This window comes from Lemur catta, chromosome 5 (genome assembly GCF_020740605.2).
Source record: "Lemur catta isolate mLemCat1 chromosome 5, mLemCat1.pri, whole genome shotgun sequence".
NCBI classification, from domain to species: Eukaryota; Metazoa; Chordata; class Mammalia; order Primates; family Lemuridae; genus Lemur; species Lemur catta.
Window position 1 is genome coordinate 75,303,221 of NC_059132.1, and position 27,470 is coordinate 75,330,690.

The 27,470-nt window shown below is 33.0% G+C and overlaps 1 protein-coding gene across 4 annotated transcripts in view; it reads right to left on the reverse strand.

The window, feature by feature from the left end:
• The window catches only part of FBXW7 (F-box and WD repeat domain containing 7), a 186,577-nt gene that overhangs the window by 59,390 nt on the left and 99,717 nt on the right, over window positions 1-27,470 (reverse strand). Inside the window, exon 1 of one of the 4 annotated variants that reach the window (XM_045552119.1) lies at window positions 1,778-2,332. The exons of the other annotated variants lie outside the window; for them this stretch is intronic. Within the exon in view, the coding sequence (XP_045408075.1) occupies window positions 1,778-1,924 (147 nt within the window). The 5' untranslated portion in view covers window positions 1,925-2,332. Of the gene's footprint in view, window positions 1-1,777; window positions 2,333-27,470 lie in introns of those variants that run through there. 4 annotated transcript variants of the gene reach the window in all.

A 27,470-nucleotide genomic window follows, 5' to 3' on the forward strand; every position in this document is an offset into this window, starting at 1 on the left:
TGTTCATTTTGTTTCTTAAATACTTTCTAAAATTTTTCTAGTATGAATTTTATTTTTCATATTTTATTCTGTTATAACTTCAAGGCTATAATTTAACATAACAGTAATATAGAAAAATCAAACTGAGTAGTGACCCTAGGAAGCCCTCAGGGAAAATAAGTTCTCTATTAATTTTCTTACAGAATCTTCTATGCCTTTTAAACTTAATGTCCATGTAAGAAGACAAAGGCAGGAAACCTATACTATGACATAATGAAGTAATCCCCCATTTATTGTACTTAAGTTTATCAGAAACATTCAACAAAAAAGAACAAAATTATCTTAATTTTTTATATCTTAACCTTTTAATTTTTTTTTTAAAAAAGCTCCACATTTCTTTTTCTCAATTTTTAAATTTATTTGTATTGGCATTTTCTTTTACAGAAGTATTAAAATAATAAGTTAGTTTATTATTGACTTTAAAGCTATTAGAGGCCTCTGTGTAAAATGCTTAAAACAGAGCAGTGACCTCATTCAGCAGAAGCTATAAAACTGACAAGGTGAAAGAAGACAAAATGAAAGAAACACTTTCTGAAAACACAGTAAAGAAGAAAAAGAAACAAGAGGGTGATGGGGATATTTGTATTCTATTTTCAATGTTTACATTGTATTACATTTTAACCTCACTCAAAAGTTTTCCAACATGGCTGCCACTCGTTTGGAGTAGAAGTGGAAACTACTCAAAAGGAACTAAGCTAATTAGAAAATGTATCTTCACAAAGGTTAAGTCCTCAGCAAACAGATTCTCTTTACTAAAGAGGTAAAATATTTTTCTGGTATTATGAATTATCATATTTAATATAATATTTTCCTTTTAGTTAAAAAAAGTAAAAGTATTATGTGTCAATTAAAAACAAAATAAAACTTTAACATATAAAAAGACAGAACCCTAATAGCACTGATATACACAAACACTAATTTGATCCTAAAGAGACACGGTTTTTTGTGGGTTTTTTTTGTTTTTCCCCCCAATGATCATAAACATATTTTAGATCTAAAAATATATCACTCTAGTAAATAATTCAAAATGAGAATACCAACTGACTCAGAAAATATAACAAATTGCTAATATTAAATTACCAGGGTCAAATCTTCATGAGAGAGAGGAGTATGTTACCCTGAAAAACATCCAATAGATCATAACTTGATTATACATTAGCACAAGTTCTACAAAATGTTTGTTAGTTCAAATTGTCTATATATAAACCATATCGTAACTGCCACACAGTTATGATAGCATGCTATTTTTATTTGATATAACAACACAAAGTAATATCTCTATTAAGTGTGAATTCAAGAAATAGCAATTTAAGAATAATACAGCTTAAAGGGCCAAACAAACCTAAGGACTTAGAATACTATTTAATAGAACTCAATGCTATATTTCCCACGCGTCAGGAGAATACAACAGCTTTTTGCTTTCCATGCAAAATAAAACTAAAAATTTGGAGGTTTAATATTTGCCAGTATATTTCAAAACATACCTTTTTACATTTACTAATTTTAAATAAATTTGCAGGATTCTAATCTCATGAAAAATAAATGAGAGGTAGACTGGGTAACTCTGCTTTCTAAGTTCTATATCATATTATAAAACTATCACTTATGTAAGGGTTCACTGGTACAATGCACTGATAGTTATAAATATCAATTAAAATTTGAAGCCTTTTTTCACTAAAGGAGGCAGAAGTACTTCATTTAAATAAACATTCATATTTTTCAAATGTGTGAGACTTACCCGTCTTCGACAAAAGGGGAGGCCTTGGGCAATGATGCTAATACTAAATATCTTCATCACAGTTTGATGTGGTAGAGGTTCTTTTGTACTTTTAAGATCAACAGGAACCAAGCCATGGTTTAGAGTAGTTTTTCCTGGTTTTGACATTTTAAAACTCCTCCTGGTTAATGAATACTCTCTACATATAATACAGGCACATTACTAAAAGTTCTAACCACCAAATTAAAAAATATACATTTAATAATAGTTTTTAAAAGGCTGAGAACCCAAGGCCTGCTGCTTTTGTCTTTCAACCTTCTCCTACCAAATGTCCTGACCTGTCTGAGGCTTGGTGAAGTGCAAACTATCCTAGAATAGCCAGGAATTATAAACTACTGAAGTGAAAGCTCCTGCTCCTGCCAGTCAAACAGCTGGTGAACCTCTCATACAAAGTCAGTAATGTGAATACAACTGAAGCAGGACTGTGCTGTAGGGTCCCTTGTAATATTTCTCTAACTATTAACCTAGGTGTTCCCTAGGAAGTGAAAGTAAATTTTTCTTTACAAAATTTTTTTTAAAATGCAAACACTGTATCTTCTTTCGAATATTAAGTCTTCTTTATCCAAATACCAGCATTAATATTTTAGGCATGCTTTTTTTGAAATTTAAGTGCAGTGTTTATACATGCTAAAAAAATGTACAAAACATACGTTTGTTCTACCTTAGATATATTAGAATGAGCACTATTTTCAAGTGTTCATCTTAAGTGCGTCCTCTTCCTCTTTTCCATACATATCATTCTTTATCTCATACTAAGACATTAAATACTGTACACTCTAGTTCTCCGCAGCTATTAATACACACTTCAGATTAATCTTCCTACTAGAATTTCTGTTGTCAATTTCAGTTCAATTTCTTTAATTCTGGAAAACTCATTGATTGTACTTGAAAGTATAACAGTTATGTGATTGGTTAAAGAGTATTTACTTATAAAGTAACCTATGATGGGAAGTAATTATAGAAAAATGGGTAATAACTAGCCAGTCCACTTCAAATCTCTAATGGGATTTCTCCAACATACCATGGTCAGATAAATCTTCCTAAAACACAGAGAAAGAATGTGGTATACAATCTACTCCTCAAGAACCTTCAATGGCTCCCCAATGCCTAAGATACAGTTTTGGAGATGAAGAATCTTCTCAAAGCGGTCCCAAACTAATCTTTCCAGCATTATCTCAAATACTTTCCTAAATTAGTCACTTATACAAGTATTAATCTTTATACTCATCCCATATGCAAGCCCATGAACTACACTGTTATGAGAGGGAAAAAAGCTCAAAATGAGAATTAATACGTAGCAGTCTTAATATAGAGTAGATAATAAATGTGAACTATCCATTCACAATGCTCAGTAAACTAGTTGATTCTCTCTTTTCATTCTATTTTCTGCTCCCAATAGTTAGTCATCTCACTTATCTCTCCAAGAGCTTTTATGGGGCTTTATAGTGGGAGGTGAATTTGAAAGGAGAATGTCAGAAACGGGTGATTTCTTTTTTGACTTTGGATCTGCCTTGCTAAATATTGAAGTGGGCTATTGGGAAAGCAATCCATACACAAGAAATATTCTCAGTCCTACCTTGATGCTACACTCTTCAAGTAGACCCTTCTCTTATGCCACAATTTAAAATGTAGTTAAAAATGCAAAATAATTGGTAGAGATGACATATTTAGTTATACAAAAGTAAATTTCTCCAAAAAACTTCTCCAAAGATATACAAATGGCCAATAAGCACATGAAAAAATGCCTAAAATTACTAATTAGGGAAATGCCAATCAAAACCACAATGAGCTACGACTTCACACCTATTAAGATGGCTACCAAAAAAAAAAAAAAAACAGAAAATAGTAAGTGCTAGCCAGGATGTAGGGAAATTGGAATTACTGGTGGGAATGTAAAATGGATGTAGCTGCTGTGAAAAACCGTATGGCAGTTCTTCAAAAAATTAAACATAAAATTAGCATATGATCCAGCATTTCCCCTTCTGGGTATATACCCAAAAGAATTAAAAGCAAGGACTTCGACAGATATCTGCACATCCATGTTCATACCAGCATTATTCACAATAGCCAAAAGGTGGAAGCAACTCAAGTCTCCATCAATGAATGAATGGATAAATAAAATGTGATATATACAAACAATGGAACAGTATTCAGTCTTTAAAAAGGAAGAAAAAAATAATCACTCAGGTCAGCCACTAAAATGATGAACTTCAGAATGGTGATGTTAAGTTAAAAGAAAAAAAAAACAGAGTCATAGACTCCCCAATGGCACTATAAGAGCTTAAACTAACTCAACTCCCAAGTCATAATAAGAATCCTCAGGGGAAACGGTACTTCTACAAACCATACCTGCTTAAAATCCTCAAGTAATGAACCCTCAAGAATGTAAGTAGGATGTTTTAATGTTCATGATGGAATCTATATGAAGATTACAGGCAAATTATTTAATGGTTAATTGCTATCCCTCATTATGAAAATAATCCTATAATTCTTTTATAGAACCTTTCCTGCAGGCAAAATTAGAGTCCAATCCAGATTGTACTTTTAAAATGTATATTTATAGACCCAAAAAAATAAAAACAAATAAAAAGGAGGAAATTCTGACACATGCTATAACATGGATGAACCTTGAAGATATGCTAAGTGAAATAAGTCAGTCAAAAAAGTATGAATATTATTGACTTCATTTATATAAGGTGCTTAGAGGAGTTAAATTCATAAAGATAGAAAGTAGAATGCTGGCTGCCAGGGGCAGAAGGAGGGGGAAATGACAGTTAGTGTTTAATTGCCATAGAGTTTCAGCTGGAGAAAATGAGAAAGTTCTGAAGATAGATAGTGGTGATGGTTGTGCAACATTGTGAATATACTCAATACCACTGAATTATATACTTGAACATAGTTAAAGTATTATATTTTATATTATGGATATTTAACCACAATAAAAACATTTTTTAAACAAAAAAGTAAAAAACTGAGAATAGAACCATCATCACCAAAAAAACTCCAATATGTTTCCTGTCCCCACACATATACAGCTTCCCCCACTGCCAACATCCCTTACCAGAGTGGTACATTTGCTAACAATCAATGAACCTACATTGTCATATCATCACCCAGAATCTACAGTTTCCATTAGGTCTCACTCTTGGTGTTGTAGATGCTATGGATTTGGACAGACATGCAATGACATCAATGTAGTATTGCACAGGATAGTTTCACTTTCCTAAAAATCCTCTGTGTTCTGCCTATTCATCCATCTCTTCTCCTAACCCCTCACAACCACTGATCTTTTTACTGTCTCTATAGTTCTGTCTTTTACAGAATGTCATATAGTTGAAATCATATAGTATGTAGCCTTTTCAGATTGGCTTCTTTCACTTAGTAATATGTATTTAAGTTTCCTCCATGTCTTTTCATGCCTTGATAACTCATTTTGATCTAGCACTGAATAATATTGTTTTCCACTGCCTGGAAGTCACATGTATTTATGTGCAGATACTTTAAAAATAAGAAAGATCTCTAATCTCGGAGTCTACCCCTAAAGAGAAAAAAAAAAGATTTGGACTTGAAAAGAACTTGGATGGGGAAAATTAAAATTAAAATCAATAGTTCTCATTCTCCAGTTTCTAAGAGAGCAAAAATTATTATGTAGTAAAATTGGACTTTTCATTTTCAAGAAATTATTTACAGTGATAATAGAAACAAAACAGAAGTGAAAATTAAGGCTGTTTGTGTATCAAATGTGATTTACACTAAATACTAAGTTTTGGTAAGCACAAAGTGGTGACATTCTAATTCAACACTTTTTTAATCAGTAAATAGCTGCCCTCAACTGGATAGTACAGAGCATTGCAACTTCAGCAAACTACTAAGTTGAACTGTGTGTTTGTAACAATGTAGTTTTATAAAAAAGAGATATTATTAGTGATTGAGTGAAGTGAGTACTAATTTCTAAATATATGTGTGTACTACAAGTTTCATCTTTTTTGGAGGATTCAAGTAACAGTATTTGTAAAGCAATATTCTCACTAAGTATAGAAACATTTAAAACACCAAACCTTCAAATACAGAAAACCCTAATCAATGAGGGAAATCATAAACAATGTATACAAGAACCTCAATTGTTAAGACTTTAAAACGCAGCTAACTCCATGTGTTCAAGAAAAGGTAAAGTCTGAGTCTCAATTCTACTTTTAGAAACATTTAAGATACTCTTAATTATAAACATCACTACCAAAATTGAGACTCTTAAAAACAAACAAGCTGTTTTTAAAATGACACCAGAAATATTAAGGCAGTGTAACATAGGCAGCATGGATTCCAGAGACAAACTGCCTTAACTCAAATTCTGGCTCTAACAAGTCTGACCTTAAATTAATCCCTTTTTGCCTCGGTTTCACCTATGCAGTACCTACCTCACAGGACTGTTATGAGGATTAAATATGAGTGAATGTAAGTATATAGGATAATGCCTCACATCTAGTAAGAGCTCAATACTGTTAAGCTGCCATTATGATTACCTATTAGAACTATTATTGGGATCAAAAATCACATACAGCTTTGGAGATTATATTCCTATTTTTTAAATGGCTAGGAAAGCAAGTAGAGATTCTAAAATCCATCTACGAAGACTTTGGAGTAGAATATTTGAAAATATAATATCTACAAGTTTCAGAGAGATTTCCAAAATTCTGTCAAAATTTTCACCTAAAAATGAAGCTGTAGTATCTTAGCCACAGTGTCTTAGCATTTTAAGATTCCAGATTATCACTGATTATCCAAAAAGAGCTCAACATTACGGAACTTGTAAAGAGAAGGTCTCTAAAACAAGGTAATTTATTTTGCCCACGTATCACTTCCCAATTTCTTTCTTCTAAAAGTTTGCACTGGGAAAAATGATTATATATAAATAATTACATGTAACAAATATCATCAATATGGTATTTGTAAAATACATTACAGTTCCAAGCACTCCAATTCTCTTGTAACAACAACGAAAACTACCCTTACAGCCATTTATTCTGGATTTCCATCTTTTCTTTCATTCACTATTATATAAAAGGATAGGATTTAACTGGTCTTGACTAAAAGCCACAGCATATGAGCAGCATAAAGATTTTTCATTTTTCATAAATTATTTCTGAATCAGCTAAAACAAATCACGTGGAAGATATAAACTCTAATGATTTTATACCAAGAATTTCCAAAGTCTCACCTCAAAATCTGTGACAGGGAGACCATCAACATATGCCATTTAAATACAATATTATTCACTGCTTCTATGAATTTAAGGAACAAATGACTTACACTTTTGTAGAAACAGAAAATTCCAAATGCTAAAATTATACCACTATTAAAGTAAAATAAATCAGAATCAATATCCTTCTGATCAGAAAATATGGTATCAAGCATATTCATTTATTTATGGATATAGAGTAAGCCAGATTATTTTCTGTACTAATCAGTTTTCAGTCTTTCCTAACACCTTAGATATCAGAGTGTTAAAGTACTTCCACACCAAGCAATTAATGAAAGCAATTCATGTACAAAGATAGAACAACTTAAACACAGAGGAAAAGTCATAACTCAAGAAATTTGTTTTCTGCTTAATGATAAAAGAACTATCAAGCTTGTATTAGTAATAACTGTTTAAAAAATCTAGCAAACTTATACCATTACTTTAAATGTAGAAACATAAATATTAGATTTAGCATGAAAAAAAAATCCAAATATATGGCATACCTTTTAAAGTTTTAGTGTTCATAAAAGGCATGAGTCAAAAATGAACATCTTATAAAATTAAAATCACATTTAAAATGATTCCAAAAAATGTTATGAAAGACGTTTATATGCAGAAAGAACTAAGAAAGATTACAATTTCCAATTATAATGTATTTGAGACATTATATTCATGTAAACATTTAACCAATCACACGTTATTGTACTTCCTTGCTTATTTTATCTGGGCACCAAGGAAAGCCCCTAAGTACTTAAGAGAAATTAGCTTGGGTTCTGAGACAGCACATACAATATGTACAAGTGTTATAAAAATGTGATCTGGTAATTGGACATTTACAAAATAAAAATGCTAGAACACTAGGTTATATGAAATACTATAGCTGCTTTGATTTATATAATCAAGGTCTGATTGCTATACATTTAGGCTGTTTCAAATTGTAGTTATTTCCAAATAACTGGCTGAAAATAATCTATAAAAAGTAAAATATAGAAATGTAACCAAAACAAGTCCTAATAAATGATAAATTTATATGTGACAAAACCACTCCAAGGTACACCAGAAATTCCAAGATTCAAAAAACCTAAAACTATTTATTAATTCATTTAAAACTAAATTATTCTTTCACTAAACTGTTGTCTCAGCCAACTTTCAGTTCAATTACCTGGAGTTGATACTCCAAGTAAACTCACCAGTATACAAAGAATATATAGCTCCACCACTAACTGGTAACCTAAGGCAAGTCTCTTAACTTGTCTCAGACTTTATATTTCTACAATGGTGAGGCTGGACCAGATGATTGAGAATAAAATAAGTCCCTTGTAGTGTATATCACAGTTTTAATAGCATCAAGTACATACCCTTTTTTGCAATGTGTTGGATTGTTAATTTGGCAAGCCTTCCCTTATCATAGTTTAGTGAATAGTATAGCTATAGTTTATAAAATGTATCTAAATTTATTGCTTCATTCGTGTATACCTTCTAAAAATAGGCATCTATGCCTGTGTTGTGAAAATACATTTGTACTGTATAATAAGAAGAAAACATTTTTATTGTAAAGAAGGTATAAGCATAATGGTTTTTAAAAACGATTAAAAAAATGAAATTCAAGAAAAATAACCTTGGGGTTTTTCTGATTCCCTATTATACTATAATAATATGTCTGTGTGTGTGTGTGTGTGTGTGTGTGTGTGTGTGTGTGTGTGTGTGTGTGTACATTTTCTATCCTACCTACCATAGTGGCCTAAAGAGTGACATACAGAGAATATCTGATTTTTAATGAGTAAGCTTTAGATTTTATTCTTATATTCGTGTCTGAGAACTTTAGTTGTTAATCTTAAATTGACACTTTTCCTCATTCTTTCATTAATCATTTAAAAAATATTTGAAATGAAACAAAAATCCAACTATCAGACTGAATTTTCTAAGTATTTCAGAAATGCCCACTATGAAATCCTCAATGACTATAACATGACTTGGCTCATGATTAAGTTTAACTCTTACATTCTGAGCTGGGTTACCCCAGCTGTTAAATTGGTCTTACACAGCTGCTCACCAAGAATTTAGCTGATGATTATTATAGTTATACCTTAAGTCAACTATGACAAAAATGACACAGTAATTACAGGTATGTCAGTCATGCAAAAGCCTCATGTGATGACAAAGTAAGTGATTTAAAGCAACCTAATTTTCTATAATTCTCAAAATAAAATTTGAGTAAGAAAAATAATAATTTCTTTAATAGAAGTTTTTAAGATCCATCATTTAAATACTTTTAAGGACAAGTTTAAACATAAACAGTTCATCAGTCTTTCAGTTAAAATAAATTAAATATTACATATCAATCATTTATTTCTCCTGTAAAAACTCTAAAGAGAGTTGCAGGCCCAGGAGTCATAATCCTAATAATTAGGAGTAAGGACATAGCACTAATAATTCTTTTAAAGCACACTAAGTAATGTAGTAACAGTTTTGCTATACAGCTTTTAAAAAATTAAACTAAAACTAAACTAAGCTGTAAGGCAGAATGCTCACCAAACTGACAGTTCAAGACATTATAAGGATTTACCTATGAAAAATAAAAAGCCAAACTTACAGAAATATAAAATATCTGACAGAGTGCTAATAATTTAAGAAAGTAAAATAATAAGGAGGAAGAAAAACTGTTTCCTACATTGCTGAGTTTCTGATGCAATAATAAATAAAAACCAATTATTTTGAGTGAGACACAGTACTACAACTCCATTTATATAATTGTCAGTACATAGTACAAAAGTATGTGGCATTTAGTAATATTTACTGAAAGTATTTCAGCATAGAAGTAATAGAATGAATGAACTTATAAAAAATTCATATTTAGAATCTCATCCTTAGATGGGCTGACAGTTGATATTGCTGGTCTTTTACATTGCCAAAATAACATATTCAACAAAATACATTGTCTGCTAAACATCAACATTAATTTTATAGCTGAAGTTTAAATTAAAATGAGAAATCTAAATTTTCATTCTTTCCAATAAGCAAAACACTAACTGGCTATCAAGAAAGATTAAAAACAAACAAAACTCAATTCCTATCATTCTTAAGTATACCTGAAATAGAAAGATCTTGGGATGGAAAGAGTACGAAGTCTAGGGATGTCAGGAGACTATTAGTGATCAATAGGAGATATAAAGGAAGTCTACAGATATAGGGCTTAGAAAATGCATACGTATTACTTCAGATTGGGACAATCATGAGGGGGAAAGATAAAACAGAGTTCCTTAGTAGACCACGCTTTATTTCACTTAATCATTATGATAAGACTGTGAGGTATCATTATCCTACTTTTTATAGACAAGGAAATTGAGGCTCAGAAAGGTTTACAAATTTGCCCAATGGAGGTAAATTTGGCCAATGGAGGTAGGTGCCAGGCAATGGAGTTAAGATTTTAACCCTGGTATAACAAATTCCTAAACTTGTAACAACAAAACATCTATTCTAACCTAGTTGCGTTACTTCCTAACTTGGTTGTTTGGAGACTTCTTATTATCTATGCTTCAGATATGTAAGTTTGCCAGATAACAGAGCTCTAGATATCTGAAATAAAGTATTGTATAATACATTTATATATTATATATGGAATTTCTTTTAATGTATCTGATTTTCATGAAATCCAAATTTTAAAAAATCCAGGAATAAGAGCAAAGATATTATGACCTCCTATAGCAAAATATATTCTCAAAGACGGTCACAACAATGCCCCCCATCTCACATGCTCTTCTTGCAAGGTGACTCTGATACTCGTTCCACTGAGAAGTACAGACCACGTCCACGTTCCTTAATAACTGTCCAGACTTTCATGACTGTTTGGATCATTAGTGATGATGAAAGTGATATCAAGTGAATTCCTAGGCTAAGTTATAAAAAGGAGACTCAGTTTTCTTGCTTGCTAGAACACTCACTTGGTAGCTCTGCTGTGCTGGTTAAGACTTAAGACTTAACTAAAGCCACCATGCCCTGAAGAAGCCCAAACTAGCCCCGGTAAAAAGACCATATTATATGGAGAAGTCCTGAGACTACATGAAAAAAAAAAAAAGATTCCTGGTCAGCCCCCAGCTATTCTACACCCCTGTTGTTTCACCTCCAGCCATAATCAGACTGCAACCCTGAATTACTAATGGCCAAGTCAGCTTTCTCCACAAATTCCTAACCTATAGGAACAATGAGAAACAATACATTATTCTTGTCTGTTATAATCCACAAAGCTTTGGGGATGACATGTTAGGTGGTAACCGATAACCAAAACCTCTTACAAAACAAGGAGCTCCAGAAACACTGGTTTATTGTCATAATATGAAATACAATCATCCTAGTGCAATGTGAATTTCAAAATTTAAGAATGGAAAGGACAACGGGTGATTCAGAATGAAAATGTGAGTGGCTATTTTGAGGATGGCAAAATTTTTGTTGACAATTTCCCACCTTGATAATACCCAATGGAAATGAGGCATACAGCAAGTCTTTCGCTATTTTCATAAAACTTAAAAAAATGTAACACACTACTTTAGCTTAAATTTATAGCCAAAGAATTTTGATATATGACAAAGAAAGGAAAAATCAACTCACTTTTAGATTTCCTATAACCATGCTTTTGCCTATATTCCAAGCAAACTGAAATGACTAGAGAAGCAGGCAGGTAAAATAAATGAGAGAAACAGGTCAGGTTTAAGACCCGGAAGCCCACCTAAGAAGTGCAATTGATTGTTGTCATGTAAGCACATGGGCCCCATAAGGCCAGATGTTCCACAGTTTCAAAGGTGAAAAGTCAATATTTTTATTGAACTCTCAAGATTTTTAAATATTGGCAATAAATTTAAATGTGTTTTAAAAAAATATGAGAAACCAGTTTGCAATCTCTGCTCTATTCCTTTTTGAAGTAAAGAAGCATAAAAATATAATAAAAATGAAACGTAAGATTAGTGTTACCTAACAGAGAATAATGGTTCTGTCTTAAAGTTTTAACTTTCTTTTCTATACCAGGTAACAGAGTGAAATGGTAATGAGAAATAAACTCCAAAACCGAAACTTTAAGCCGTAAACACTACAGACGTAGGGCGGGCACGGGGGCTCACGCCTGTAATCCTAGCTTTCTGGGAGGCTAAGGCAGTAGGATAGCTGCAGCTCAGGGGTTCAACATCAGCCTGAGCACAGTGAGACCCTGTCTCTAGAGACAAGAAACAAAAAAAGACAAAAAAAAAAAAAAATACACAAAACACTACAGATGTCCCTTAACATATTTAAAATTTTCACTCATTAAACCTATGACAGATGGCAGCATACTGGTGAAGTACAAACAATTCATTCTAGAAAATTAAATTTATAATGTGGACATAGAGAACCAACACCTGTATCTAAGCAAATGAATAACTCTTGGCACTTACTTCCCAAATTCACCAGTGCCTTCTTCATACTTTTATTCCTCATTTGCATCTGATTTCAAGAACCAGAAACTGCCATTCAAGATCAACAAGAAACACAGACAATTAAAGCATTTTCCCTTTAAAAGTAAAGCATCTCCTAAAAGGAATTGCTATTTCTAAAAAGCAGAAAAGCTGTCTTTAATAATTGCAGGAGCAGAAAGTATCTATAGAAGAAAAAGGTACATTTGATTAAAGCAGACCCTTTTCTGGAAAAAAAAGATACAAAAAACTTTATACATCATTCTTAACCCTGATCTATGAAAATAATCATCATTCTCTACGTGTATTTCCTATAACTAGAGGTTAAAGTTTACATGCAAGATGCTACCCTGACAACAATACTTATTAGGAAGAATAAAGTTTAACACATTGACTGCCACACTAGAAAAAAATTTTTTGCCTTGGGGCCGTGGTGTTTTATTATGAAAATAGAATAAAAACTTCAAAAATAAAACAATCCTTTCTAATTTAATGAAATTGTTATTTTTTATTGTTTTCTGCATGAGTTATATGCAACTAAATTGTCAATATTTACTATAACAATAAGAACATCAACAAGTAAGATTTTCATGAACCAACTGCAGGCCCTGAACTCAAAACCAGCCTGAGTTAAATACAACTCACATGGCAGTTAATGTGTTAATATTCTATGCCAGATACAGCTAGTAGCTATACCAACAATTTACAAAATGTGTTCTCTAAAATGCCTCCTAAATAACTTCAGCCTATCTGAAACTATTGTTCCATTCATAGTGATTGCTTTCCTTTGTTTATAATCATCTCTTCACTGTGAAAAATGTAGACATTTTCTGTAGTATCAAGCAGTAATTCTAGAATCTCTACAGAAGTGCCAAAGAGAATTTCCCTTGTATTTATTCCAGTTCCAGCTATTCAGTTCAAGAACATCCAAGTATTGTGAAACAACTTTCATTTTCATTTCTTCTGAACATTTTCATATAAGTATTCAAGGCCCTAAGATTATTAAAATTTACTTTTAAGTTCTTTTTCAAATTCCTTCTAGGTTCAGCATTAACAACCAATTAGGGAAAAAATATCTGTCAGGGATCAAGAATGCTTCACAGTTAGTGCTAACAAAATTCGCAATAATTAATAATAATAATTAATGATAAGCACTCCAGATATTTCTGATACAGCTGGATCAGGGTCACACTTGAAAAAATATTGGTGTACTAATTGATCAACACTTATGTGCACACATGGAAGTAACACTCATCGGGGATAGGGCATGGGAGCGGGGAGAAGGGGATGGGTAAATTCACACCTAATGGGTGCAGTGCACACTGTCTGGGGGATGGGCATGCTTGCAGCTTTGACTCATGTTATGCAAAGGCCATTTATGTGACCAAAGCATTTGTACCTCCATAATATTCTGAAATTAAAAAAAGAAAGAAAAAAGAAAATATTGGTATAGGCCCTGAGGAGTAGCCTACTGATAGTCTATAACCAGCTTTCCCAAACTCACAACTCATTACTCTTCTCTTCTCATGGCCTTGTCCTCATATTCTACTCTGGTGTTGTCCCTAGTTCTGATTTTGTATATACTTTATCACTTTATTGTATGTGTTTTTCCTATATATAAACCACTTCAAATTCCTTGTGGAAGCTGGGATGCACATTTCTTTTAAATGAAGTCAATTTATTTGGCAGTTTAACATCTAAAACTAGTATATCAAATTCATAAGGAAAAAAGTCCTTACATCACTGTCTAAGGCACTTAATGTGCTGTGTATATGCTGCACTTCCCCTCCAAACAATTTGATTCCCATTAAGGGATCTGCACTGGAGGCAAACTATTTTAATGTCGCAGTGAGTGATCAACAACCCACTCGCCTTCCATATATGATGTCTAGTGAAAAACGGGTGGTGCATTGGTCAAACTAACCTACAGAAATGCTTTTGTAAAATTTGGACACTAACGTATTAAAAAAAAAGATAAATACTGTATGAAAATCTAGAAGTCTAGTGACTTTCGAAAAATTCAAAAACATGGGCATATCAAGATCACAATTTTCACTGCCATCCCCCCTTTTAGAGAAGCTTTGGCTCCCTAGGTCTTATATTTAGTCTTATAATACATTGATTTAAATTACCTTCCTGGACTCTTGAGGAGTCTGCATCTCCTATAAGCTATTTGCATCTCCTATAACCTGTGATATGCAGAAACAGGAGTAAGGTTTTCTGCTTTAAAATCATTCCAGTGTAGTTCAAAAAATCACTGATGGCAATTAGTTACAATACAGGTGAATGGTGTTCTAGAAACATCTCTAGTACTCATTTTTTTTGTTTTGTTTTAATATAGAGATGGGGTCTCGCTCTTGCTCAGGCTGGTCTTGAACTCCTAAGCTCATGTGATCCTGCCACTATGGCCTCCCAGAGTGCTAGGATTACAGGTGTGAGCCACCGCGCCCAGCCTTCTAGCACTTACATTAACCCAATTTTCCCAAACCTCTGATTTTGAGCAAATCAAAGTGATATCTTACCTTTATAAAACACCACATACCCTCAATTCTGCACTTGCCCTCTCCCCATTAACCTTCTGTAAATGTAAGGCACCTTACAATGAATATATGCATTTAACATAGTAATGTGCTCACATCTTCCTTCCTCAACCCCTACAAAAGCTAGTATTAAACTATAGCACATCTTAGAAGAATAATGGCAATTCTTTGAATGCTAAATAATATTGTTAAAATGAACCACATTTTAACTAGAAAGCTAGTGTTTTCTCCAAATACAAGTTTAAAAGACGGTATTTGATGTCTTCAATCCATCAATAGCATCTAATACCACTCCCTCTCAAAGAAGCAATTCAGGTGTTTCTCAACATATCCAAATACTGATCTTTCTTTTTACTAGTTTTATATCCTTGACCATTTAAGAGTTTAACATTCACCATACTAACTCATTTCCTTACCTGAACAAAAAGATCAGAATTCAAGCTAAGTGTTTAATCACCTAAGCTCATGTTAATCTACCAAAATTCAGTAATAAATATGGTTTTCAGAAAAGGTAGTGAAACAGTAAACTAGCAAACATAGAACTAAGGTATACAAAATATAACTTTATCACTTAGAGATACTCTTTTATCACAGCAATGACTTTAAATTGAAACATTTATCAATATTCAAGAGGACTAATTTCTCAGTAAAACTTATAACTAAAGATTGAACTTGTCACTTTATTATACTAATTTGAGGAAATAAATTAAGATATTAAAGTTGACAAATCAAAGGAGGAGAGACTTAAAGATGAGGTCCTTTTAAGTCTTTAAATGTATCATTGCTCCTCCTCTCTCTTTCACATGATCCTCTTTCATGTGCTCCTCTAGATGTAAATAATGTGGCTTCCCCTGAGTTCATCATACCAATTTTCCTTCACAAAAAGGGAGTGTATTATAATAGCTAAGGAGAAATGTCTTTATTTCCCCCTAAAACATAATACAGAAATTAATAATGAGAGGTGTTCTTTAAAGCATATCCAAGGAAGAAATAATTTAATCAAGGCTCTGCTTAGCCCTTGAACTTGAATTTCCTCTTTAGAAACTATTAAAGATCAATATTAGTTCATAGGTCATATGCAGCTCACAGTCAGTTTGGGAGACAGAACAATATTTTTATTTTTTTAACTGAATATTGACACCTTTTAGGGAAGGCACATCTTATGCGGTTCATAAGAGCCTGAGCAGTCTTACTCACTGTTCATGACTGGCTTCACACATTCACACTACCTATTTATGCCCTGTGGGCTATAGTTTTCATTTTTTTACCCCAAACAACCAAAAGAAATTAAGGAAGATTGAATCAGTTGTTCAATATTCTTTTTACTTTAGGATGACTGGGTGGTTTTACCCTATAATATTACCTTCTATGCTAACACAAGAGGAAATGTGGACAAGAAGGATAACCTCTTTGAAGAGATCATTCTTTTCTTATATATACACTAAGAAAGCCCAAAGCAACTAACAATGAGAGAGAGGCCTTCTAGTTTTATGCACTTACGTGTAGATAATTGAGAAATTTTCAAAAAGTATACTCATATTCCCAAAGCACAGTAAGTTTGCATACATATGTACACTTATCCCAAAATTTATTCTTTTATCACTTTTTATTGTTATTAAATAGCAAAATGAAGATATGCTAGCTGCTTATTTAAAACAACAAAAGCAAAAAGAAAAACTGTGTATCCCCACATATTATAGGACAACACACATAACTACTACAAGTAGTTATTCCAAATTCTGAGCAAGACATGGTGTACTAGAACATAAAGTAGGAGACAAGCACATACTAAATATATTTAAATACATGAAAAGCAGCTCTATCAGTAGCAATAAGGTACAAGATGCCCCCTAGTGGTCAATGAAGAAAAGTTAAAGTCTTAAGTAATTAAGTGCTTTATATTTCATATTAAAAAATACTTTACCTAATTTACTAAGTATGCTAAACATATTAGTATGACTTCTACAAAAACTTAAATATTTTATATCTTCTATAGTTTTATATCTTTGTGCTTTCTTTTGAATTACTATACATATTCAGAATATTCAATGAAAAAAATTCTGAAATGTTTTTAAAGTTTTTCCCATAAAATAATCCAAATACTAAATGGGAAAAAAATAGCATTTCTCAATTAAGAACTAAACAATATTGAATTTAAGGAAAATTTCAAAGAAGAAACAAAATAGTGTCATGTCTATAAATTATTTAAACACATCTAATCTAAATTCTCTAACCATATTTTCTTTTCTATATATTCTACTTCTATGATTCATCCAACTTGATTCTCTTTATCATATTAATTTATAGATAACAGAGATTAATTATAGCAACCAAAGACATTAAACACACAAAGTTATGTCTCTCAGCAAAGAGGCCAAACATAGGATTGAGATTTTAGGACAAGAGTCAAAGTAAAAGGTAGACCCATAAGCAGAAAAGAATCTCCCTAATAAGATTCATAAGATTGTAAATCACCAGCAAAACAGTTTAAAAATTGACATCACTGTGTAAATTAAAGTTGTTGAAATAATAATTCAAAAGGACCTAAATTCGTTATAAGTTTGTAAAATACATTTCTATACTCATATTTATTATTTATATAGTAGAGTTTTTAGGGGAGAGGTGGGAACTGATATATGAGAAAGATATAAATTTTACCCCCTGCTTTGTCATTTACCTGCTGTAACCTTAAGTAATTAACATTTTCAAGTTAAAACTTTAGAAACTATAGGAGGACCCTGTGAAGATCCTGTACTTGGCATCAACATCAATCCTTCAAATGTCTAGGAAAGGTAAACTGCCTATGGCATGGAAATTGTGCAAACAACCCTCCAAACTACCACTTAGCCATCACTAAACCATTAAGAAACAGTATTAATAAACAAAGAAAAGTTAAAACCGTTTGCCCAATATAAATCAATACAGATATGTAGAATATATTCAAATATACTGTCACCTAGAGAAGCTCTATATTTTTTCTAAAAATTCTGCTACTATTAAAAAACCTTGTGATTCCTTAATTGCAAATGCCTTCAGTATTTTCATTTCTTTATAGCCTCCCAACACCATCTAATTCCTACCTATCCTTAAGGTCTCAGCCTAGTTTTTATTTTCTCATTGAAGATATTGCTGAGTTAATGATTTGGATGTAGATACATATGTATTGAGAACTATAAAACTGGGAGGGTCAGTGAAAATGCTTGAAGACCGAATCTGGATACAAAGTAATCTTAGGAGGAACTTGGTAAACAAGGAACCAAAATGGAAACTGGGTGAAAATGGAGGCACAATGGCAAATAACAATAAAAAAAAATCTAATATGGATAAATTTAAAGTCTTGTACCCAGGTTCAAAAACCTGTAAAATTTCACATTAAGTGAAACATGATTAAACTACCCCATGTCTGTAAAAATATATAATAGAGATTTTGTTTTCTGAAAGTTCAACTTTTAAGCGTTTTCTGTATGCAAAGTGCTAGGTTTTATATGACACAGCAGAATCTTAGAATAGAAGAAGATAATCATACCTGTCAACAATCTAAACATAGATAAAAAAATTAAACAAGGCAGACTGTAACTAACTGCTGTAAGTTAAAGGCAGAGGTAGTTAATCGAGGTACAGATTTTGTTCAGAGTTCTGTGAAATACTCTTAAACCAGGCGAGACTTGAAATAGATTTTAAAAGGACAGAAATTTACAAGAGGCTATAGGGTAAGGAAAACAGACAGACAGACAGACACTCATTTAGAGATGGTGTCTTGCTCTGTCACCCAGGCTGGAGTACAGTGGCATGATCACAGCTCACTGCAGCCTCCAGTTCCTGGGCTTAAGCAATCCTCTTGCCTCAGCCTACTGCATCATTGGGATTATAGGCATGAGCCACTGCAAGTGGCGGAAGACATTTAAAAGATGGAAGAAGCTTAAACAAAAGTTATCAAGGTAGCCTGAATTCCTCTACACTCAGTAATGTCAAACCCCTGTTGTTGAGGTAGAGCTAGAGGGTAGAGGAGAAAAAAGGTGAAGCATACAAGAGCATTTTAAAATTTTGTATATGTTTATATATGTTATACATATAATAATTATGTTGAGAAGAAAACGAGAGAAAGGCTCTCAATAAACTAGGAATGGAGGGGAACTTCTTCAACCTGATAAAGACTATCTATAAAACACCTACAATTAACATCATACTTGATGAGAAACCTGAAGCTGTCCCACTAAGATCAGGAACAAGGAAAGGATGTACTCTCTCACCACTGCTTTTCAACATTGTACTAGAAGTCCCAGCTAGTGGAATAAGACAAGAAAAGGAAGTAAAAGATACACTGATTGTCAAGGAGAAAATAACACTTTATTGGCACCTGGTATGATTCTCTGTAGAAAATCCTAAAAAATCAACAAAAACTAACAAGCAATTATAACAAGGGTACAGGGTACAAGACTAACATACACCTCGAGCAATTTCCTACACACCAGCAATGAATAAGTGTCACTGGAAATGAGAAATGCAATACCATTTACATTATCAACCCCAAAATGAAATATTTAGTTATGAGTCTAACAAAATATGTACAAGATCTATATGAGGAAAATTGTAAAACTCCAATGAATAATATCAAAGAACTAAATAAATGAAGACATATTCCATATTCTTCTATAGGAAGACACAATATTGTAAAGACGTCAGTTCTTCCCAATCTGGTCTACAGGTTCACACCAACCAAAATTCCAGCAAGCTATTTTGTGGATATTGACAAACAGATTATAAAGCTTATTTGGAATGGCAAAAAACCCAGGATAGCCAACACAATATTGAAGGAGAAGAACAAAGATGAAAGACTGACACTACCTGACTTCAAGACTTACTAGAAAGCTATACTAATCAAAACAGTGTGGTATTGGTAAAAGAATAAAAAAAAAAATTCAATAAAACAGAACAGAGAGACCAGAATATAGTAAAGTGATCTCTGACAAGGGAGCAAAGCAATACAATGGAGAAAAGATAGTCTTCTACAAATGGTGCTGGAACAACTGGACATCCCCATGCAAAAATATAAATCTACATACAAATTTTACATCCCTCTCAAAAAATCAACTCAAAATGGATCACAGACCTAAATGTAAAGTGCAAGATTATAAAACTCCTAGAAGATAACATAAGAGAAAACCTAAATGACCTTGGATATGAAAATGACTTTTTAGATATAACAATACAACACTAAAAGCATGATCCATAAAAGAAATAATTGATAAGCTAGACCTCATTAAAATTAAAAACTTCAGTTTCCTGAAAGACACTGTCAAAAGAATGAGAAAATAAGCCACAGATTGGAAGAAAATATTTGCAAAACACACATCAGATAAATGACTACTATCCAAAATATACAAAGAACTCTTAAAACTCAACAATAAGAAAATGAACAACAATTTAAAAATGGACAAAAGATCTGAACAGATATCTCACCAAAGAAGATCTACAGATAGTTAGTAGGCATATGAAAAGATGTTCAACATCATATGTCATTAGAGAATTGCAAATTATAACAACTAGATACTGCACATACCTATCAGAACGGTCAAAATTCAGAAAACTGACAACACCAAACTCTTATTCACTGCTGATAGGAATGCAAAATGATACAGCCACTGGAAGACATTTGGTAGTTTCTTACAAAAATAAACATGATGGTAACATACCATCCAGCCATCAGACTTCTCCCAAAGGAATTGAAAACTTAGTCCACACAAAAACCTGCACAAACATGTTCATAGCAGCTTTACTCACAATTCTCAATTATATGGAAACGACCAAGATGTCCTTCAGTAGGTGAGTAGATAAATAAACTGTGGTACATCCAGACAACTAAAAACTGAATATTATTCAGTGCAAGATCAAAATGAGTTTTCAAGCCATGAAAAGACATGAAGGAAACTTAAATACATATTATTAAGTGAAAGATGCCAATCTGAAAAGGCTACATACTGTATGATTCCAACTATATGACATTCTGGAAAAGGCAAAACTACAGAGACAGTAAAAATATCAGTGGTTGTGAGAGCCTGAAAGGAGAAATGGATGAATAGGAAGAACATGGAGGATTTTTAGGGAAATGAAACTATTCTGTACAATACTACATTGATATATACATGTCATTATACATTTATCCAAACCCATAGCATGCACAACACCAAGAGTGAAACCTAATGGAAACTATGGATTCTGGGTGATATTATGACAATGGAGGTTCACTGATTGTTAACAAATATACCACTCTGGTAAGGGATGTTGACAGTGGGTAAGGCTATAAAGGTGTGGGGAGAGGGGGAGCATATGGGAATGCTCTGTACTTTCCATTCAATTTTGCTGTGAACCTAAAACTGCCCTAAAAAATAGTGTTCATTAATTTTTCTTTTAAAAAAATATAGGATGGCTAATGCAGGAAGGTCTCCAAAAAACATTTTTACATGCCTTGAGAATCAAGGAAAGGCTTCCCTTGTAAAGGAGAAAGGTATTTCTTTCTACCAGATTGCAATAGTAGAAAAAAAAGATACAAATAAAATACTAGGTGAAAGAAAGTAAAATGGAAAGAATTCATGTTAATGAGCCATGATCTCAGTGAAGTAGAGGGGGGAAATTCTTTCTGAGAGAATAAACAGGTCAACTGCTTAAACATGTTACTACTACTACTACTAATAATAATAATAATAACAACTAAAAGAAGCAAGTATGAAAATAGCATATATGCTTACCCCAGCTACATAAAATATGTATCCATGTAGTGAAGGACTGGTAGGTAATATGTAAAAATTTATTCACTAAGTCTTTATTGATTATTAATTAGGTTACTGAGGTACCTTATACATGAGAAATATTATTAGGCAAGAAAATAAGAAATCAAAGGGCTTGAATAAGAAGGAGGCAGAAAAACAATTTTAATACAATGTGATATGAGTCATAATAAATATACTATAGTAGCAGAGATTTAAGTGATGCAACTTTTGGGGGCAAGAAAATAGAAGTCAGGGTACTATGGGGTGGGCAACCTGTAGCCTTCTAGGTCCTTAAGTACAGCTATTTGCCTGAATCCAAACTTTACAGAACAAATCCTTTTATTTTTATTAATACACTTTTGTTCATCTTTTATATTTTTATTGTAGTTTTAAAATGAACACATTTAAAATACCAAAGAATAAAATGAGTTTCAAGGAAATAATCCTCCCAGACTGACCAGCACAATTAGAACATTAGTAAGCCATAAGGGCTAAATTGATGGCTGCTATGCTTATAATTTAGTTCTAACTTCCCTCACCTCATTGGCACCACTACCACATGAGGCTGGTTGGCAAGAGTTTATGGAGGTCAAGCATGACAGTCTGTTATCGGCTTCTGACAAAGGTGCACTATTTCTGTTTGAAGTGGAATTTGTAAATAGTTGCACAGCTCGACAATATTTTTTAATTCTGTCTGCTTAACAGCCCATCATGTCAAAGAAGACAAAGAGAACGCTGAAGGAAGAAAACAGACTTTTTAATGAGGATTGGGAATTGCAATATTACCTTGTTTCTGCTAAATGTAAGATGATTTGCTTGCTTTGTGATACTTCAATATCAACATTAAAGAAATTCCATGCTCATCAGCATTATAACACTCATAAGGACCAAAATATTTTAAATTAGAGGGAGAGGCACAAAAGGTTGTATTGCAGAAATTAAAAGATGAAAAACAGAAGCAAAGACAATTCTTTCAAGCAGCAATAACACCTGGAAATAATGCCACTGAAGCAACCTATAAAGTAGCTTATATACTCGGAGTAAAAAGGGAAGCCATGCAGTGACACAGAAATGGTGTAAAAATTCAAGTTAAAAGATGAAGTTGAAGTTGTAAGATGCTCAGATTCTGATAACGCTTCAAAGTACAAACTGCCTCTTTCAAGAAGAACCATAAATGATCGGCAGCATGAATTAGCCTTCATAACAGAACAACTTCATGCAATACTTCAAAGGAAAATAAATATTATTCACTTGCTTTGGATGGATCAACTGATACTACTGACTTGGCGCAGGTTTTATATTTCATTCCAGTCATAACAGAAGATTTTCTTTACTACAAAAAGTTACTTGCTTTGGGTGCTCCTGTGAACAGAACATGGGGAATAGATATCCTCAACAACTTTCAAGATAAATGAAAGTTGGACTAAATTTGGCAAATTTAGTGAGTGTATATACAGATAGTACACCTTTCATGACAGGAAAACATGAAGGGTTTATTGCACAGATAAAAAAACTATTAACAGATCCAGATACTCTCATTTCTTTTCATTGTTATCTTGTATCAGCAAAATCTCTGTGCTAAAGCTACTATTTTAAGTACACTTTGCAACAAGTTTTAAGTATTGTTAGCTATATTCCTGTGCAAAGCAACACGGCATTGTCAGTTTTGTAACATGCTTAAGCTGAAGGATCAAGTATTCAGTGTGGATTTGCCATATCATTCTAAGGTGTGTTGGCATTCACAGGGACAGGTGTTAGCCAAAATTTTATCTCTGCAGGAACAGATAGTTAAATTTTATGAAGAAAAGAATCAACAATGTGAATTACTAAAAGAATATTTCTATAGGAATGCAGCATTTCTGTGTAATATCATGTCAAATCAAAACGACTATTTCTTTGTAAGGTAAAACTAAGACTATATAGGATATGTGGCAAGAAATCCAAGCATTTCGAAAAAAGGTATCTTTTTTCAAAACACTTCTTCAAAATGAAATTTTGGTTGAACATTTTCCCCAGTTAGCAAAGGTCACTGATGAGCAGGATGACATATGCGAATCATTTGAAGATTACGCAACTGTTATGGACCTATTAATAGGAGAATACAATGAAAGTTTCACTGACTTTGAGAATCATGACATCACACTCAAATTAGCATTTCAGCTTCACCTAGTTGATATCACCAAGGCACCTAAAGAAATACAGATGGAATTGACTGAGCTCTCAGTAGATGACATTTTAAAGTCATTGTTTGACGCTAAGAAAGATCCAGTGGAAATACAGAAAAATGCAGAATACCCACACCTTCGGCAACATGGCTGAAAAATGCTTTCTAGCTTTTCAGTCACTTATTGCTTCGAACCTACATTCCCCTACCCAACCCAAATCAAGATGCCCTTAAGGTCACAAATGACTGATATCCATCTGGAGGATCAACTGAAATCGCAGATCTCCATACTGCAAGCAAATATTCCAATACTTTCCAATAAAAACCAGACACAACAAAGTCATTAAAAGGCTAGTTAACTTTAAAGTTAACAAATAGTTTTCATTTTTTGATGGTAGTTAGATTTTTACAAAATAATGAATATCTTTAAGTATATCTAACAGAAGTTTCCTGAATGTGGCCTTATTTGATTATACCTAAATTAACGTGGCCTTCCAACATAAAAAGGTTCCCCATCCCTGGTAGTAGCTTTATGGGTTATTCCACAGCCCACCCATCCCAAAATTAGTAATACTGTTTCACTGAATTTTCAAATTTTAACAAAGATACAACCCAGACTCAAAGTAAGGTCTTGAGTTCCAATCCTAGCTCCACTACTTACCAGCTGACTGATCACTGATCAATTACTTAACCTTTCCGTACATCTCATCTCTGATACAGGATTAAAAATTAGAAATAACATCATAGGACTGTTAAGATTAAATGAGAATATATATGTATTTAGCACAATGTCCTAACACACAGTAAAGGGTGATCAATAAATGGTTTATTATCACTACTATGGATATCAACCTTATCGGCGTCATCTTCCATTGTGCTGATAAGGTCCAGAATAAAGACAGGTGATACTCTGGCTCTATTGCCCCTCAGCAGCACTATGTCGACTACAGGACATGACACTTTACAAGCAACGTGTCCAGAAAAAACAAGCAGGATGGTAATCCTGGAAACATGCTGAAGGCATGAAGAAGAGAATACTACAGATGAATATGACAACAGTCTTCTATAAAAAGGGCTGTCACTGTTCTAGGACTGTCACTGCTCTAGATGGAAGAAAAAGGACCAAAGCAGAGTAACAGATATCAACATAAAATAAAGAACTCTAACATAAAGAACTGTCTAAAAATATAAAGGTACTTTCCATTCTAGTTTTCTCTTGTGATGACATCATTTGCAATTCCAAGTCTGTTGATAACACCACTGGGCACAGGTTTGGACTTGGTGATCTCAAAGATCTCCACCAATTTGGATTCTATCTTAGGAGACTTAAAATTGGGATAGAAAAGCTAAATAGTTTAAATATATTAACTAGTTTGATGAAATGGGCAGTTCGGAATAGGGGAGAGGAGGAAAGAGAAAGCACTGGTGATTTCCTGGTAAAGCACTGGGCACTTCAGAATTATGTTTTAAAAGATAGACTCTGAAACTGCTCACAGAAAGATTTTTAAATGAAAAATATTTATGTTTTATGGAGAGCCAAAAGTGCTATCAAGGCTACACTAAAGAACTCTTTAAGGAAACCACATATTAAATAAATGCATTAAAAACAAGAAAAGACACTACTATGCCATTATTCTTCTAATTCTAATAATGTGTTAAGTTGACCTTAGAGAATTGCTCTACTATACTCAGCTGCATTTTCATGCAGAGATAATACCATTTCTTATGAGGGACATCTTTTTATCCAATTCTCCATTAGAAGCAGTATATATTATGGAAGTCATCAAAAAAGGCTACGTAGAATAATAATTGGCTTCTAGAAGATGTAGCTATCTTTCTAATAAATAGCAGTCATATATGCTTGTTGTAACAAGGTTGAGAAATTCTGAAATGTACATATGGAAGAAAAAGAAATAACCCTTTATTCAATCACATTCAGAGATGATTCCTAATATTTGGTAAAATTTCTTCTGATCTTTTTCCATGCATATGTATATATATTAATGTATGTTTGATTCATAATTCAAAATCCATAATTTTGAATTCTACATATTTAATAAAATATTTGTAAGTATTTTCTGTTATTAAATATTCTTTAAAATGTGATTTTTAATGGCTGTATCAGTTGCCCTCAATTGATTTCTCCATGTTAGCAAAATGGTTCCTAAAGTAGGATTTTAATTTCTCCTCAGGGCAGTCTTATTCTACTACTGCTAACTGTATTATAATATTCCCCAATGTAACTACCAGTATATACACTGAATACTTGAGTCTTAAACTGAACTTAAAAATAACATGCCTATTTACAATTTCTGGTCTAGCTTGGGTATATCTTAAGAGGTAAAATGACAATTGTTCACATTACAATTTGTGAACTTTAACTCTCAACCTGAATCAACGCTAGTGACAAATTTATAAAATTTCTACTGTTCAAGAAACTAGAAGAATTAAACGTCAACTCAAGGCAAAGCTTGCCAAAAAAGTCACAAGGTACTACCAAACAAACTATATCATGAGGAGAACCAACAATGGATTCAGAGGAATTGAATTTTCTAAATCTAGGAGGTATAAAGACAGAGAAGGGATCTGGGCTGGAATTTAAAGGATCTGGCTGGCTAGCAGGAAACGGCATCATTCAAAACAAGTGGAGAGAGGCATGGAGATGAAATCAGGTACAAAGAAAATGTCCATATATGATTTGGTTTCATCAGTGGGAAATGGGGCACCAGATATTTGTATTGAGGTTAGTGATCCATACAGAGCTAAAAATTCATTTTGAAAAATTCACCCAATCATTTGTACTGCCAACTCATTGTCAAGAACATGGTATTATATACCCTTGTACAAGCAGAAATCTAAGCAGAGATGCTGTTAACATTTTTAAACATTGACCTTCCAATTTTTATCTTGTAAGTGCCTGGGGCTAAGAAAAAGGGAGACTAAGTGTTCAAGTCTGTTAATTTCTTCAGCTTAGCTGATAAGAAAAAGTCAAACCATTTTTCCACTAATGGAACCCCATCAAAAAAGTTTTAAAATCCCCCATTCTGTGGGAAGACTATTCTTTAGTCTACAATGAAAACATATAATTAAAATAATCTTTGAGCTGGGCACGGTGATGGACTGCTTGAGCTCAGGGGGTTCAAGGCCAGCCTGGGCAACACAGCAAGACCTCATCTCTTAAAAAATGATAATAATGATGATGTAATCTTTAATTACTTGCAGTGGATCAGATACAGATTTAGCATGGCCAACATTTAGAGTTATTATGGTTTACAATAATGTTAAAACAAATTTTAAACTATACTGACAGAATGTGATAGGGTGGCTCACACCTATAATACCAGCACTTTGGGAGGCCAAGGTGGGACAATCTCTTGAGCTCAGGAGCTCAAGACCAGCCTGAACAAGAGCGAGATCCTGTCTCTACCCAAAATAGAAAAAATTAGCCAGGCATGGTGGTACATGCCTGTAGTACCAGTTCCTCAGGAGGCTGAGGCAGGAGGATT